Source organism: Neospora caninum, chromosome X, assembly GCF_000208865.1.
Source record: "Neospora caninum Liverpool complete genome, chromosome X".
Lineage (NCBI taxonomy): Eukaryota > Apicomplexa > Conoidasida > Eucoccidiorida > Sarcocystidae > Neospora > Neospora caninum.
The window spans coordinates 3,993,033-4,007,459 of NC_018396.1; the positions used below are offsets into that span (position 1 = coordinate 3,993,033).

Below are 14,427 nucleotides of genomic sequence, written 5' to 3' on the forward strand. Positions count from 1 at the left end.
GCTGCCCATTGAGAGAAAGGCTTCCTGTTGATCCAGCCTTTTACGCCCGGTCCTGAAGCCTTCGCTTCTGACTAGGTGCTGGGCGACAGCCTCCCCTGCACATTGCCCTCACTGCGCAAACATACCGATTTACTGTGGCTGACACACGTGCAACGCGAAAGCCTTCTGTCCCGTTTCCTCCCCTGGCGCTACGCACGAGTAGCAAAATAGTGCATTTCGGTGCGGCCTTCATGCCGACGAAGATGCAGCCGCAGGCTCACCACGATCGAATGGTTCCGCCACGGCACTCGTGTTCTTTCACGGACCGAAGAGAATACATGACTGATGCTCTTCCTCCCTTCTACAGGCACCATGCCAGTTGCCTCTGTTGGAGAGACCGTAGAAACCACGAATTTACTATAGCCGTGACAGACTGTTTGTAGTATCAGAATGAGTGTGGCTCATGTTCAAGGTTACAAAACATATGTCCACAACTTGATACAGAAACGCTTCGTGTTTCGGAAGAATGCTGAGAACGGAACGCGAACTTCACAGACTGTTACAACGCTCGTAATGAGTCCGCCGCACTACGACCCCCCAACCTTCCCGTGAGTGCAAATGTGTCTAGAGCTCGCTGACAACCGACAATTCCGTTAGGTCGCGCTTGCCGTCTTCCGCCAGAAGCGACTTCAACTCATTCAACAATAGACAGTTCCACGAGGACTTAATGGCAGCCTCTTCCATTTCGCTTCCTTCTCAATTTTTCTATTAGTTCTTCGGAGCCGTCGACACCTTTGCCACTGCATCAGACAGTCAAACAGAAAAAATCGTTTAGGGGGTTCAGAGAAAATGAGCAACGATCCTGTCCGCACGCTCACGTGCTTCAGGGCTTGATTCAGTTTTATTCTATGATAATTCCACAAGAGGAGTGGGACGAAACAGAACTACAGGACCTGTGTAACACTTGGCATGCTTGAGCGCCGCACCTACAATTTCTGCGCCGCAGAAAAAGAGAGAAAGTCTAAAAGCGGATGGCCAGTGGTACGAAAACAATCAGCTGGTACCTGGTGGAGGGGGTTGCCTAGGCATGAGCTTTCTGCGTTGCGGTACGCCAGGAGAGGCTTTCTTCACGCCTCCGGTCACTTGCTTTGCCGCTGGTGCTGTCGCTGTTTTTGCCGCTCGTGCTGCTTGCTTTGGTCCACCTTTTCCCTTCCCTGCAGGTGGGGGACCGGCTTTATGTGCCTCCCCTTCCTTCCTTCCTTCTGCCAGTGTCTTCCTTCCGTTCCCATTTTTCGTTTCAGACCCAGCGCTCCCCTGCTTCTTATCTGCCGGAAGATCGCCGCTGTCCTTCGTCTCGGAACCAGTCTTGGAGGCAGGAGTCGAACCCGGAGGGTTTGCCTTTTTCTCGTTCGCTTCAGAAGCCTTCTGCAGTGGACCACCTTTCCCCCCTTCGGGGCTCTTGCCTGAGACAGGAAGACAGACGAAACAGATGCCGCCATAGCCTCGGAGTTTAGCTCAACCGGAGTTGTCGGCTCCACACGCGAGAATGGCCCTCAGAGGCGATCACAAAAGGATGGGCTACTCTTGTTATTTCTTTCCTCCTCTGGTTTCACCTTCCTTCTCCAGGGGATTCTACAACAAAATAGTCCGCATCGTCGGGATCCAACAGGCCGGCAGCCTCTACCTCTTCAAGGCGAGCTCTGGCGTTCTCGGGAGGTTGCAACCTTGGCTGATTCTGCCCCCTTTGGTCTTTCCCCCGTGGCATGGCAGCTGCCGGCGTTTTCGCGTTCGACCAAACACATGGCACCCTCTGTGCTTCATCTGTCGGAGAGACCCCGCTGAACAGTCCCTTACCATTCTCTTTCTTCGCTACAGCACCGTTCCCAGATCTGGCAAAACAGAAAGGGGAATGGACATGAAGAGCGGGCGGAGGATGAAGAAAAAACACAAGACTTTTCGCTTCGTGTTTGGTCTTCACCCGAAGGCTTCGCGCGAGGGCAGGGGGGCTTCCCTCACTGCGGTCTGCCGCCTGTCTGTGTGTGTACGTGGAAAACGAAGCAAAGAAAACGCTGTTTCACAAAAAGAAGAGAAGCGGGGGCATGGCGCCCTTTCTCTTGAAAAAAGGATGCCTGAGGTCTCCTCGTGTCCCTTGTGCTTCGGCAGATCGTATCCGTGGTTAGGGCGAAACGTACTAGACTGTGTGTGGCCAAAAGAACTAAACTGACGACAAAAATGCACAGCCTTGCCGTGAAAAATAGAACACACTTCCCCCAAAGACTCTTTTTCGGGGGACATGCGTTCCACCCTTACGCTTTCGAGCCGCCCTTCTCCGTTCCCATACTGAAGCGCATGGCTCCGGCTGCACAGAAGCAGGATGCAGAGACAGAGACAAACGCTCAGAAATCTGCGTCTTTTAGGAGTCGCACAGCAAAGCATGCAACTATTTAAGGACAGGCAAATCCCACAGAGAGATCTATGGAACACACGCAGATGTAACCACACGCTTACGAAGGCAAGTGCATGTGTGTGCATGTCTCTGCATCAATGAGTCGACACACAGTGAACAGACATCTGCGTATGTCTCCATTTAAGCCTGCACGCAGTCGGTGGTGCACCTTTGGAGACGCTGCAGCTCCAACCAGCGAGCTCGAAATCCTGGGAAATGTTTTTTTCCACTTCGGAAAAACACACTAGGGCACCTTGGCATCTGACCGGGACGGCCATACCGATAAAAGTGAGGGGGGATATTGGCTAGAAACGCGGCATCGTCTCAGGTAAGACCTTACCTTTGACAGGCTTCTGCGACTCCTTATCCACAGTGTCTAGTTGAAGTGTTGACTCCTCGCGCAGCTGACACAGAAAAAGGCGAAGAAAGGCCAAATGGGAACATTGGGAAGAGAACCGCAGCGACGTAGGTGGAACAGAGGCAGCAGCCAGGAAGCACGTGGACGAGGAAACGCCCACAGAAACACAAACGGCGAGTGAAGGAAAGCAGGCGAGAAGGGGAGCACGAGAGCACGAAGGAGCGCGGAGACGAAAAGCAGGTGCATAACACACGAAACGGACCAACGGCAGAAGACTGTGGAGAAAAGAATATGAGGAAATCCCTAACATTCGGAGGGACCAGAAAGCCGCGACACGCGCATCCCTGCCCCGAGAGTCGTTCCGTCCACCGGGGTTCTTTCTGGTGCCTTGGAGGCGTCTGACTTGGTGAGAGAGGGATCGCGTGGACGGGGGACGCCTTGGTACAAGGAGGCGCTCGAAATCCAGCGTTTCCTTCCTTACTTTATCGATGGCTACTGGTTTGCTCGCTGCAAAGACTGTGGGGCCTTCTGCAGTCAGCTCGATCGCCGTCACGACAACTGGCTTCGCGAGATCGAGGTTTTCGAGGGTTAGCTACACACACAGACAAACCCGCAAAAGTGAGAATACAGCAAAGCACAGCACGGGGTGGAACGCGAAAGATCAAGATGCCAACGAAACGACGACTTTCGCCCCGGGAAAAGAGAAGAGCACACGCGGCGTCTGCTCACAGGAAGCGTAGAGGCGGTCAAGTGGGCACGAAGAGGGACACAGAGCGGAACGAGGCGGTGACGAAACGGCAACGAGGCCTGGGATCTTCGAGGGAGAAAAAGCCGGGAAGTACGGACAATCCAGCAGAGGAATCCCCCGCAGGAACGGAGAGAGAGGCAAGCGAGCAGGAGATAAGGCCACTCTAGCGAGAGCCGCACAAACAAGATGAAGAGGAAGGAAACAGTTTTTCGACAGAGCAGCCCAGCTTGCTTCTCCAGAGCGAGAAGAGGGTCAAGGCGGGAGAGAGACGGCGGTAAAAGTACTACCGAAAAGCAAAGAGTTCGACAAAACAGTGACACTAACCTGTTCCTCTATGTTGGCGAGCTGGAGGGACTTGGGGTCGGGCTCCAGTCGCGTGGGATGCTCCTCCGTGATGATGCCTTTCTTGGCTTTCATCTGCAGCGTAGAAAGGCGAGAGACTCAATGTGAGGAGAAAAGGTGAAAGGAAAGCAAGAAGCAAAGATAACCATCGAGCACACGGGGAACCCGTCTCATCCTCAGAGATGTGGAAGATTGGCGGAAGCTCGCGCAAGTGTGTATGATTCAAAATATGGGTAGGCACCTAGATGTGCATGCACTTTCATATGCGTGTTTGCCTATCTCACCAACTCCAGAGCTTGTGCTTCCTCATTGTGGATGACGATGACGAATTTGCGGTCTGCCTGCTGTTTTCCGTCGAGGGGAATCAACCCCCTGACAAGAATCGACACACACGCACAAACACAGGCGCAGCACTTCCCGCTTCCTGCCACGTTTTTTCTGGTCGCAAGAGTCGCGTCTTCTGTCGTTCCGCCTTCCCTCGGCACTGCGAGAGCCGAACCGGCAGAACAGTTGAAAAGATTGACGGGATAGGCAAGGTGGGGATGCGACAAAACGAACAGTCCCCTGAGATCGCAGTCCCGGGTTGCTGGAGAAAGGAAGCGAAAAAAGACATTCGGCGGACCAGAGAGAAGACGTGTTGGATCAGAAGTTGCATGTTCAGGATGAGCTCCTCGAGGTAGGCATGGACTTGTGGACCCGAAAAGACACAGCGAAGGCCCGAGATCAAGGATCCTCGCAGAGGGCTTGTGCCGAGACCACGACAGGAATTGGGCGAACTGAGTGCCAAGAAAGGTGACGCGAGAAAAGGGAATCTCTCGTGCGCGCTGAAAGGCTGCACCACTCACTCGAGACACGCGATGTGCATCGTTGGAGCCGCCTGCTTCTGAGCGTCACCTACGGAGGGGTAAAACCAGGCACCGAAAAGGAGCGAGAAACCCGCGCTAAAAATTTCTGTCGCCGAGGGCAGTCGCCCAGGAAGACGCTTGCAACGCGAGCGGGCGACCCTCACGTGCGCAACGGCGAAGAAGCGAGAAGGAAAAGGTAGCGATGCAAGAGAAAAAAAAGAACAAAAAACCGCGAGAACACGAAGAGAAACTTCCATCTACACGTATGGTGGCGCGGAGAAGTAGGCAGAGAACGGGAGAAGACAGCCACAAGGTGGAGCTACAAGATCCTGAAACAAGAGGTGACAAAGAGAAGTGGGCACGCGGAATTGGGTCAGAGCATGCCTCTTGTTTGGGGGCCGAGTCGCACCTACCGGAAGCCTGCAGGCAGACAAACACACCAGACGCCGATATCGAAGGTGAAAGCAAGGGAAGCAACGAAAGGGGAACGATCCAGGGACAACCCGACACTTGCTTGAAGAAGGAACGCATCACGGAGAGAAAAGCACATATCATCCCTGCGGGTGGCAAAAACAAAGCACTGAGAAAAAACAGAGGCTGAAGGGGGAGAAATTGGAAAACGACAGGCGAGTCTCCACCGAGAAAACAGAGGTTTCTAAAACCAACACCCGCAGGGTTTGCTCCCCTTCTCGCTTTTTTGTCCTTGCTTCTTCCTCTTTCTTCCCCGTTTCCCTTTGTGCTCACCTTCGCCGTCTCAGGTCCCGCCGAAGCGCTTTGCTTGGACGTGGTGTGTGCTTTGCTGGGTTCCTGGTTCCCCTCTTCCTTCTTCGCGGGAGAGGCCTTGCCGTCGGATTCCGTTTTCTTCGGTGGCGCTTTTGCCGTCCCTTCGTTCTTTCCTTCTGCGTCCACTTTCTTCGGCGCAGGCTCGCCTTCTTCCTTGGCGCGAACTGCCTGTTTGCCCGAAACAGGTGCTTGGGAAGGACTCTTTTCTGCCGCGGCGCCCGTGGCGCCGGCTGTCCCCGGCGGTGACTTGCCGCCTTCTTTCGCCTTCCCTTCTTCTTTCTTCTCTCCCGCGCCCGCATTCTTCGCTTCCGGACCAGATGGAGACACCTCACTCTTCTTTCCATCTTCGGAAGGACCTCGCTTCGCCACGGAGGACGCAACCTCTTTCTTCCGTGGACAAGCTTCTTCTTTCTTTGGCGATGCTTCTTTCTTTGGAGACGCATCTTCTTTCGTTGGCGATGCCTCTTTCTTTGGAGACGCTTCTTCTTTTTTTGGCGATGCCTGTTTCTTTGGAGACGCTTCTTCCTTTGGGGGTTGGAAGCTGGAATTTGATTTAGGCGCCTCTGGTTTCTTTTGTTCAGCCTGCGGCGCACTCTTCCCCACAGCGACGGTGGAGAGCTGTGGCGAGGCCTCGGCCGCCGGCTTCGGCGCGCTGTCAGCTTGTGCCGGCCGGACAGTTTTCGTGGCGCTATCCGTCTTTTTTGTACTCCCTTCTTCTGACCGTCTTCGATGACTTTCGGCAGCATCGCCGAGGCCTGATGGGAACAGAGGAGAGAGGAAGGAAAGAATGCTGAATGAGGGGAAGCGAGAGAGAGGGAATGCAGAAGACTGCGGAAAAGCCTGCAGCGATGCGCTCGTGTTACATGGCGGCGCGGTGACATTCTCCGTTGCCTCTTCCTCGAGACAAAACCCCGGCGAGAACCCTTTCTCTCGCTTTCGTCTACACAAGTCCTCCGCCCTGACTCGCCTTTGTCCCCCTAGAATGTACTAACTTGATGTCACCGGATGGTAGCTGTTTGCGGCTACAGGCTGGTACATGCCTATCATCGCTCCTAAGAATTATAAATGTAGGGTTAGCGGGACAGTGCAAAAAGGCCATTTTGTCTCAGTGTGCAGCTCGCTTTCTACGTGTGTTTCTATACTTGGGTCTAAAAACAGACAGACGAGTTGCACGAGGTCGTTCATGTCGAGGGCGGATGCAGGATGTGGATGCGTTGCAAAAACATAGCTGCCCTTACATAAATGGTCAGCGGAAGAGAAAAGAAGAGGACAAGCGACAACGCTGTGAAGAATCCCCCAGAAAGTGCTAGAGCGGTGAGAGCTCCGACCCCAGAAATCCCCCCTGATCGAGGAGAACCACCGTAAGACGTGAGACGGACGCCTATGCATCGTTTCGCGCGGCTTCCCAGTTTTCTGCGCCGCGTCGGCCCTTGTATTTGCGCGTCCTGCACGCATTTGCCGTCCACACATTTAGGCTTTGAACGACTTACCCGCGGATCCTCGTCGCCGGTGGGCAGTGTCACGATCCGCGGAACTGCGTCGTCTGTTGCACGAAGCGTCTCTCGAGTTTCTTCTTTCCTTCTCGCGCTTTGAACCGGACGCTCGATATACACTGTGGCGCTTCTCCGCTCCTTTTTCTTTCTCTCTGTCTTTCGAGCGCTCTCCACTTCGGTCTCTCCGTCGTCGCTCGTCGTCCGACTCGTCTCGCTCTATTCGTCTCCGGCGCTCTCGGGCTTCGCGTGCTTCGCGTTCCCTTCTGCGCCGCCTTCTTTCCAGCATCAGCGAAGAATCGGAGGAGGTGAAGTCGCTAAACTCTTCCATGTCCTTCAAGAGCGACTGCCTCGGGAGCGTGAGGGGCGGAGCTGTCGGGGCCGCTCGCAGTGGAGCCAAACGAGCGGTCGGGGAGGGTGTCTCCGCCAGGCAGTCTCTGAGTTTTTGGGTCCCGGCCCGCGCCTCGTGTCTGCGCCTCTCGCGGGAGACTGCCCTCAGGGTTCGCTGAAAGCGGTCTGGGTCTGCGAAGGAAAAGGGACCATTCTGCGCCGGGGCTCGGCACGAGGAAACGCCCAGGGACACTGGAGAGGCCGAGGCGAGAAACGCACGCCGATCTTTTCCCGACGAAAGGTGAGAAGAACCTCCTGGACGGGAAGAGAACCGCGGGTCCCTGCTCGCCGAGCGACACCCCCGCGAAGCATCCGATAGGGACGAACAGCCTGCGCAAGTTTACAAGAGAAAACACAGAACGAGCTTGCCCCAATGTGGAACGGCCCTGCCAGACTGGTGGAGACGGCGTTGGAAATCTTCAGTCCACGCGAAACGTAAACATCCGTTCTTGCACTCTAGTGCGCTCACCTGAGTCGGACTCCTCGGATGAGTTGCGCCGTTTCCCACGTTTCTCCGTAGGAAGAAGGAGAGGAGGCGCCTGGAATGGCCACAGACAGAGACCAGGCACGAGTAGCCGGAAAGAGATTCGAAGAGGATTCGAGAAGGACTACACCACTACCGTCAGGGACAGTCGCACGCGTAAAACCACTCGGCGTCCACGCTTCTTGTAATCGAGCCGGACGCGTGCGTCCCTCGAGTCCACGGATCCCGCCCATATATTTTTGTTCGCCTTTGGTGGCCGTGGCATGCGTCGCACACGCATCGTCCCTGCTTTCCTAGTTTCCAGTGTATGTACACCGAGGAAAACGTGGCACCGCAGAGGCGGTTCTGTCCACACTTGGAGCGGGCAGTGCCGACGCCGAGCCCCGTACAAGAGACACGCTCGGAAGAGTGCGCTCTCCTTCACAGGTTCTGCCTAGCCAGCGCAGCACGAGAAAGGCGTTTTCGGAAAAGCGTAGACTGAAGAGGCGGCTCCGAGAAGGGCCCTTCGCCCTGAAGCAGGCCGGCTGGTGGCGAGAGGTCTCGGACGGAACGCGAAAACGGCCATGGAGAAAGGCTGCGAGCCTGCATGCGGGACGTGCCGCAGTGGCTTACCCCAAAAACGAGGACTTCGGAGTCGCTGATGACTGGGGCAGTTTTCCACGTTTTCCTGGATTTTCGCTTGGCAGGCAAATCCGCAAAGAGACCAGAACAGGCGTCATCGTTGTGGCTTCTTCCTTTCGCCTTTTTGGGCTCCTCAGAAAACGCGACACCGATCTTGAGGCCGTGACCCCTCTTTTCTCTCTCCTTCCTTCGGCGCTGGCGGCGGCGCTCGCGTCTTCGTCGTTCTTCTTCGTCTGCTGCGAGGTCTTCTCGCAGGTACGGCTGGAGCCACAGTTCTTCGTAGCTCTTTCGCAGACGCCGCGCCAAATGGGTTTCGTTTCCCTGCTTCAACCACCGCACGTCTTCTGTCTCTCTCTTCTCGGCTTTCCGAGACCTGCGCTCGCGCTCCGCGTCGCGATCGCGCTCGCCCAGGGGCGCAAGGAACGAGGCCGTGCGCCGCTGAGGCTCGTCTGCCGACCGATCTTCTCTCCCTAGCGGCGCCAGTGGAACGGGATCTTCCTCGACAGGGCCCCGCGAAGGCGACGCATACAGTCGGACGAGATCCTGGTACAGGCGCCTGAGTTCCGGATGGACGTGCGCAGCTGCTCGGAGCCTCTCGAGGATCGCCGGCACGTCCAAGTGAAGCGCCCCCACAGGCTGGTGCTTCCCCGCTGCATGCGCGAGAGGCTTCAGTAGCTCGCCAACTCCCGTCAACGCGTGAAGGAGGTCTTCGAACTGCTCGGAAGAAAGGCCTTGGGACTTTGCCTCGTCCCAGTCGCGCCGCAACTGCGCCTCCGCCTCTCTGTCTTCCGAGCGAAACTCGCCACGCTCCCTCGGGCGGCCGCCGCCTTCCTCGGGCACCTCGCGCCCAAACCGGCCTCTGGAAAGCTCCAAAGAGGGCCGAGAACGCGGGGATTCGACCAGCGAACTTGCCCAGAAAGGCGAACTGGAATCTTCTCCCGTCTTGGCAAAGTACAGGGACCTCGGGGAGACACTCGCACGCCGCTCCACAGACGGGCCATCAGCGGGCGACGAGGTCGAGCCCAGCGGAGAGACACTCATCGAGTCGGCAGAAAAGCGAGCGCTCGAGTTCACGCCAAGGCTCTCTTCGTTTCTGGGGTAAGCTTCTCGACAGCCTCGCTGTGGAGCTCCCAGGCGGGCGGGAGAGACACCGGTGGGCAACCGGGGCGGGCGTAGCTGGACGACGCGCCTCGTCAAAGTCGAGGGCGGAGACGGGGCCGCGGACGTGCGGCGCGAATCGTTAGGAGGCGACTCGCTGCGATGGAGTCCAAGGAGAGAAGCCGAGGCTGGCCGAAGCGCGAAAGTTGCTGCCGGGCTGCTGCCATCGAATGCGAAGTCCTGAAGGCACCAGGCGAGAAAAACGCCATTCCAGTCGTTTGGAGATCTGCGCCGAGAGACACCAGTCGCCCCCCGCATGAAAGGAGAAACCGGTCGCACCGCCATATGTTGGCCACGAAAAACCCGTGAGTGTACACACCGGCAAACATGGACTCTTTCCACGGGAAGAACATGCACTTGACCACCTCGCTGTTGGGTCTCTGGCCGTCTCGTAGCCTCTGTAGTCTGTCGGTCTCCGCAAAACTCCGCGCTCGAAACGCATGCTCACCTGAGTGGCGCCGTCGTTTGCTCGGTACGTCCTTCTTGCCGTCTCTTGTTCACCTACGTCGCTGTCTGTGTCTTGCGAAGGGCGAAGAGAGCGAGAGCTGCGGCCTCGCTGCGAACTCGCCGTCGAGACCCGCCGAGCACACGCCTCGTGGGCATGCCTTGGGCTGCCGTCATCTTCGTGCGCAGGCGGTGGACTCGAGCTCCGCTTCGCGTAATGCAGCGCGTTGCGTTCGATTCTGCGGTCAGTGAACACACGGTCCGGGGAAGAGGTTCTGCGGGGCACCAGTCGAGTGGTGGCTGTCGCCGGGCCCTTGGCGCTCTCGCTTTGCTTGTCAGGCTTGTCGGGGGACGGCTCGGCCTCTTTCTCGTGGCGTCTGCGTGCGGCCTTCCTCTCCTCGTTCAGAGCCTGTCGAGCCGTTATCAGATCTGACCGGGCAGCTTGGAGCTCTGAGAACGCGGCGAGACAAAGGAGGCAGACATGGAGATCGAGTCAGGCGCACCTTTGGAAGAAACAGACCACGCGGGACGTCGACGGAGAGCCATGTACATCGGAGTATACGTTTTAAGTACCATCACGGCAAGGGCAGGTGTGGAGAGAAGCGCACATGCGCTTCGTCGAGGGTCGCATGACGAAGACACAGTTGGAGAGAAGTCCACACATTTCGGGAAAAAGCAAACACTGGAGAACGCACCTTCCGCCATTGCCCGTACGCGGTCATGAAGCACAGCAGCCTTCTTCTGCTCGGTTTGATACAAGAGAGTGAAATTTTCTGCGCGAGTTCGCTCTTTGTGAGCTGAGAAGACAAAGGAAAGGCAAAAGGCTGCCTCTGGCGCGAGACGGGTCTCCTTGCCTCTTGGCTCTTTGCTTTCGCAAGTTCCCGCGTGTTCCGACCCATGCCTTCCCCATTGACGCCCTCCATCCTGCCGATCCCGACCTGTGTCCATCAGGCACGCTTTGGACTGCACACGTTTCCTCGGGCAAAAACAGACGTCTCCGCTGCATGCGACTCGCAATCCCTAAAGCGATCGCGGCACGCTATTCGAAGGGTCATGCGCAGATAAAAACGCGACTGCCGCCCAACACACACACACACACGGCTCCAGCCAGACATGTCCACATCCCATCTTGCATGCAGCCCGCCTGCCTAGCGTTTTGGGTCTTTCTTCATCTACACATTTGCCCCGAGATGACTTTCGCAAGTGATTTTGAGGACACCCCCTGTGCAGACCTCCCCGTTGCTGGCGCACCCTCCTCGACAGCTGGGGGCATCCAGAAACCTGTGGGGTTTCCAAAATGCTGCATTGCTTCCGTACCGAGGCTCTTCAGTTGAGCGGCCTTCAGAGCCTCCTGTGACAGGCGGGCGTGTTTCGCTCGGAGTTTCTCGGCCTCTTCTTCCAGTCGGAATTCTTTTAGGCAGTCGATCCTTTTCCTGCACGGCACACGAAAGGGCAAGGCGCGCGCGTTTTGCGTGTGTCGTGCTTGCACACCAGCGTTCCCTTCTTCCCGACTTTTATGAAGAAACCGTTCTTCCCTTCTCTCTCACCGTTCTTCGTCTCTCCAGCTGCCGATCTGCGCCTCGCTCACGCCCCGACTCGCGAATGCCAGCCCGCCGAAAATCGAGGTCGCGAGGCTGGGCGACCTCGATCTTTCTCTCTCTTCTCGCTGCGCTTCTCGGTTTGCGGCCGAGAGTCGGACTGCAGAGAACGACGCCAAACCCAGCGGCGGCGGGGAGGCGGATGATCCCAAGGCCCCACGCAGAGGAACGGCCTGGCAGGCCGAGACGGGAAGAGCCTGCGGGGAGGCCAACCTCGCAGCTGCAGTCGTGGAACGGCGATCATGCCTTCCTGGGCTGCTCGGGGCGAGCCTGTTCGGCGATCCGCCCGGAGAGGAGAACGCGCCGGAGACCGCAAAGAGTCCCCTTTCCCGTTGCGGCGAGAAATACCTCGCGCCGCGAGAGAGAGTTGCCTTTTCGCGTTTGGGCTCGCTTCCTCGCGCCCCGGTCTCCGGCCCGAACTTGGGGCTGACGTCTCTGACTGCGGGACGAAACGGCGAGGAAAACGCAGTTTGCGTCTCCAGCAGCAAAGGCCGTGCGTCAGCAGTCTGTTCCGAGACGGCGACAGCGCAACTTTTTGCCGACCAGCGCGCTCGCGGATCGATGAGCGGCTTCAGGAACGCCTGGTGCCGGTGAGGGAAGAGAGGCTCCAGGGACACTGGACGAGGAGAGAGAGGCGCGTCGCGGGGGGCTGAGACAGGCAACAAGACAGAAAAACGCGACGCCAACGGGAAGACGTCAGCGACGAGAGAGCGCGAGTCCCGGGGGTAACGACGGGAAACGAAAAGCCGACGAGAAGAGAGATAAGGGACCTTGGGAAAAAGGCAGTAGCAGTCGAAAAACCACTGGGACACAGGGAAGCCAAAAAAGGGAACCAGAGGCGCGATCCTCAAAGAGATCGACACGACTCCCCAGAGACCAGACGGCCGAGGCGCGCAGGACGTTTTCCCCAGAGCAAGGAACGGAAAAGGAGACCTGAGACGACAACCCTGTCAACCCAACACGAGGGAGATCCGTGTCGGGCTTCTCCACTCGCTTGACGTTTTGCGTCTCGACTGCCTGCCCTGGCGACCCGTGGCCGGAATCCCGTCCCTCTTTACCTGGTTGCTTCCCTCGACGAGGTCTGCTACTCAAATGAGAAGCTGGGAAGAGCGTGGTGTAGCGCGGCTTGAGATTCGCGTCTTCCTTCTTCGAAGTGGCTTCTTTGTTCGTCGCTGGTTTCTCTGGGCCACAGACATCACCTGGGCGCGACGCCTTCGCCTCTCGAAACGCGCTTCTTGTCTCTGATCGCATCCTGGGCGACTCTTCGCAGGCTTGCCTTCGCCCGCCAGAGACTGGCTGGGCGGAGACAGCGGCGCCGTCAGGCCTCTGAAGAGCGATGATGTGCCGTCTTCCTTCGATCGCCTCTTCTCCCGGAGTGCTCACCTCGTCTTCGGAGTCACTCGTGTCGCTCGCGTCGTCCCGCCGCGACGCAGCATGCGCGAAGGCGCGGAAAGGGCATCCGTAGACGCGGCCTTCCTGGAGACAGCCGTAGAGGCCTGCAGACGGAGGACGAGACGGAGGATTGCGCACAAACTGCCGTGACGCATCCTCGTTTTCCACACGCTGCCTCGCTGCATGCGCCCGGATGCGCAGCTCTTTCCGGTACGCGTCGCGAGCGGACTCGATCGCCCATACACTCGGAGGCAGAGGCAGATTGCATGCACCGCTCGATGTCTTTCTTTCTCGCCGTGCTCCCTTCACGGTGGTGTCCGTGGCGGAAGGGCCTCCGCGCTTCTCGTCGTCGCCTCCGTCTGCCCAGGGAGAGGGAAACGCCGGAAAGTCGGCAGGTCCATCTTCCTCATCCAGGGAAACGCATGTGTCTCCGGTCTGCTTTCTTTCCCCCGCGACGCTCCGCCTTTTCTCCTCCCCAGAGAGAGGACACCGAGACTGTGGCTGCGCGAGGGAAACCTTTCGAGTTTCGCTTCTTCGCTCTTCGTCTTCCCTCTTGTTCAAATTCCCGCCGTATTCGGTCTCCGCGTCTTGACCGGTCGAGAAGGCCCTCTGTCTCCCACGCTGAGGGGCTGCACATCTGTCGCCAGCGGCTGTCTCCGGCTGAGAGGGGACGGGGAAAAAAGACGCGGACGAAACCTGGGAGAGGGAAGCGGAAGAAGTCGTGCGTTGCAGCTGCGTCTGTTTTTGTCTCGCCTCTACAGGCGCCAAGGCGCTTCGAGAGGAAACGGAAGGCCGAAGATGAAACCGTGAGCCAAGCAGCGACTGTGCACGAAACTCAGAAGAAGGAAGCTGCGCCTTGGAACTCGGTCGAGACGCGTCGTGCGCGCTCTCCGGGAACCGCCGATCTGGAGTCGAAAACGATGGGAGGAAATCGCCAGATTTACCGGCCGCACGGAGCCCAGACTCGTCGCGAGAACCTGTGCCGACCAAGCCTGAAAAAGCGCGGAGAAAAGCCAGAGTGAGTCGCGTCTGCGTGAGGCGGAGACACCTACACCCTCCTCCGCGCATTCGCCTTTTAATCCCACACATTTCTAGCGGCAGAGGCACACACAATCTTCCAAATCTACAGAGGTATACATGTAGTTATATAAATGAGGAGGGAACGAAATTGACTCCTACGCAGGAGTGTGCGTGACGCGAGTGGAGAGAGACAAGGATCTCGGGGAAAGAGACACCCGAGCTTTTTTTTCGGCACCTCGTTTGGATGTGAGGACTTACGCGTTCCGGGCAAAGCCTTCCCCGGCTGGAACCGGCGCTGGCTGAGACTGGCCATTTTCGCCTTTCGCTTT

At 57.6% G+C, this 14,427-nt stretch overlaps 1 protein-coding gene across 1 annotated transcript; it reads right to left on the reverse strand.

The window, feature by feature from the left end:
• Positions 1 to 747: 747 nt before the first annotated feature.
• On the reverse strand, positions 748 to 14,411 carry NCLIV_049440 (putative neurofilament triplet M protein; the record flags this gene model as incomplete). The annotated part of the gene is made up of 19 exons (XM_003884496.1): positions 748 to 779; positions 1,044 to 1,442; positions 1,834 to 1,868; positions 2,290 to 2,338; positions 2,766 to 2,829; positions 3,265 to 3,375; positions 3,856 to 3,948; positions 4,158 to 4,245; positions 4,719 to 4,767; positions 5,132 to 5,138; positions 5,463 to 6,256; positions 7,851 to 7,920; positions 8,478 to 9,824; positions 10,093 to 10,538; positions 10,784 to 10,885; positions 11,406 to 11,521; positions 11,636 to 12,335; positions 12,745 to 14,070; positions 14,357 to 14,411. The coding sequence occupies 19 exons, from the start codon at positions 14,409 to 14,411 to the stop codon at positions 748 to 750; spliced, it is 5,883 nt and encodes a 1,960-aa protein (XP_003884545.1).
• Between the last annotated feature and the right edge of the window lie 16 nt (positions 14,412 to 14,427).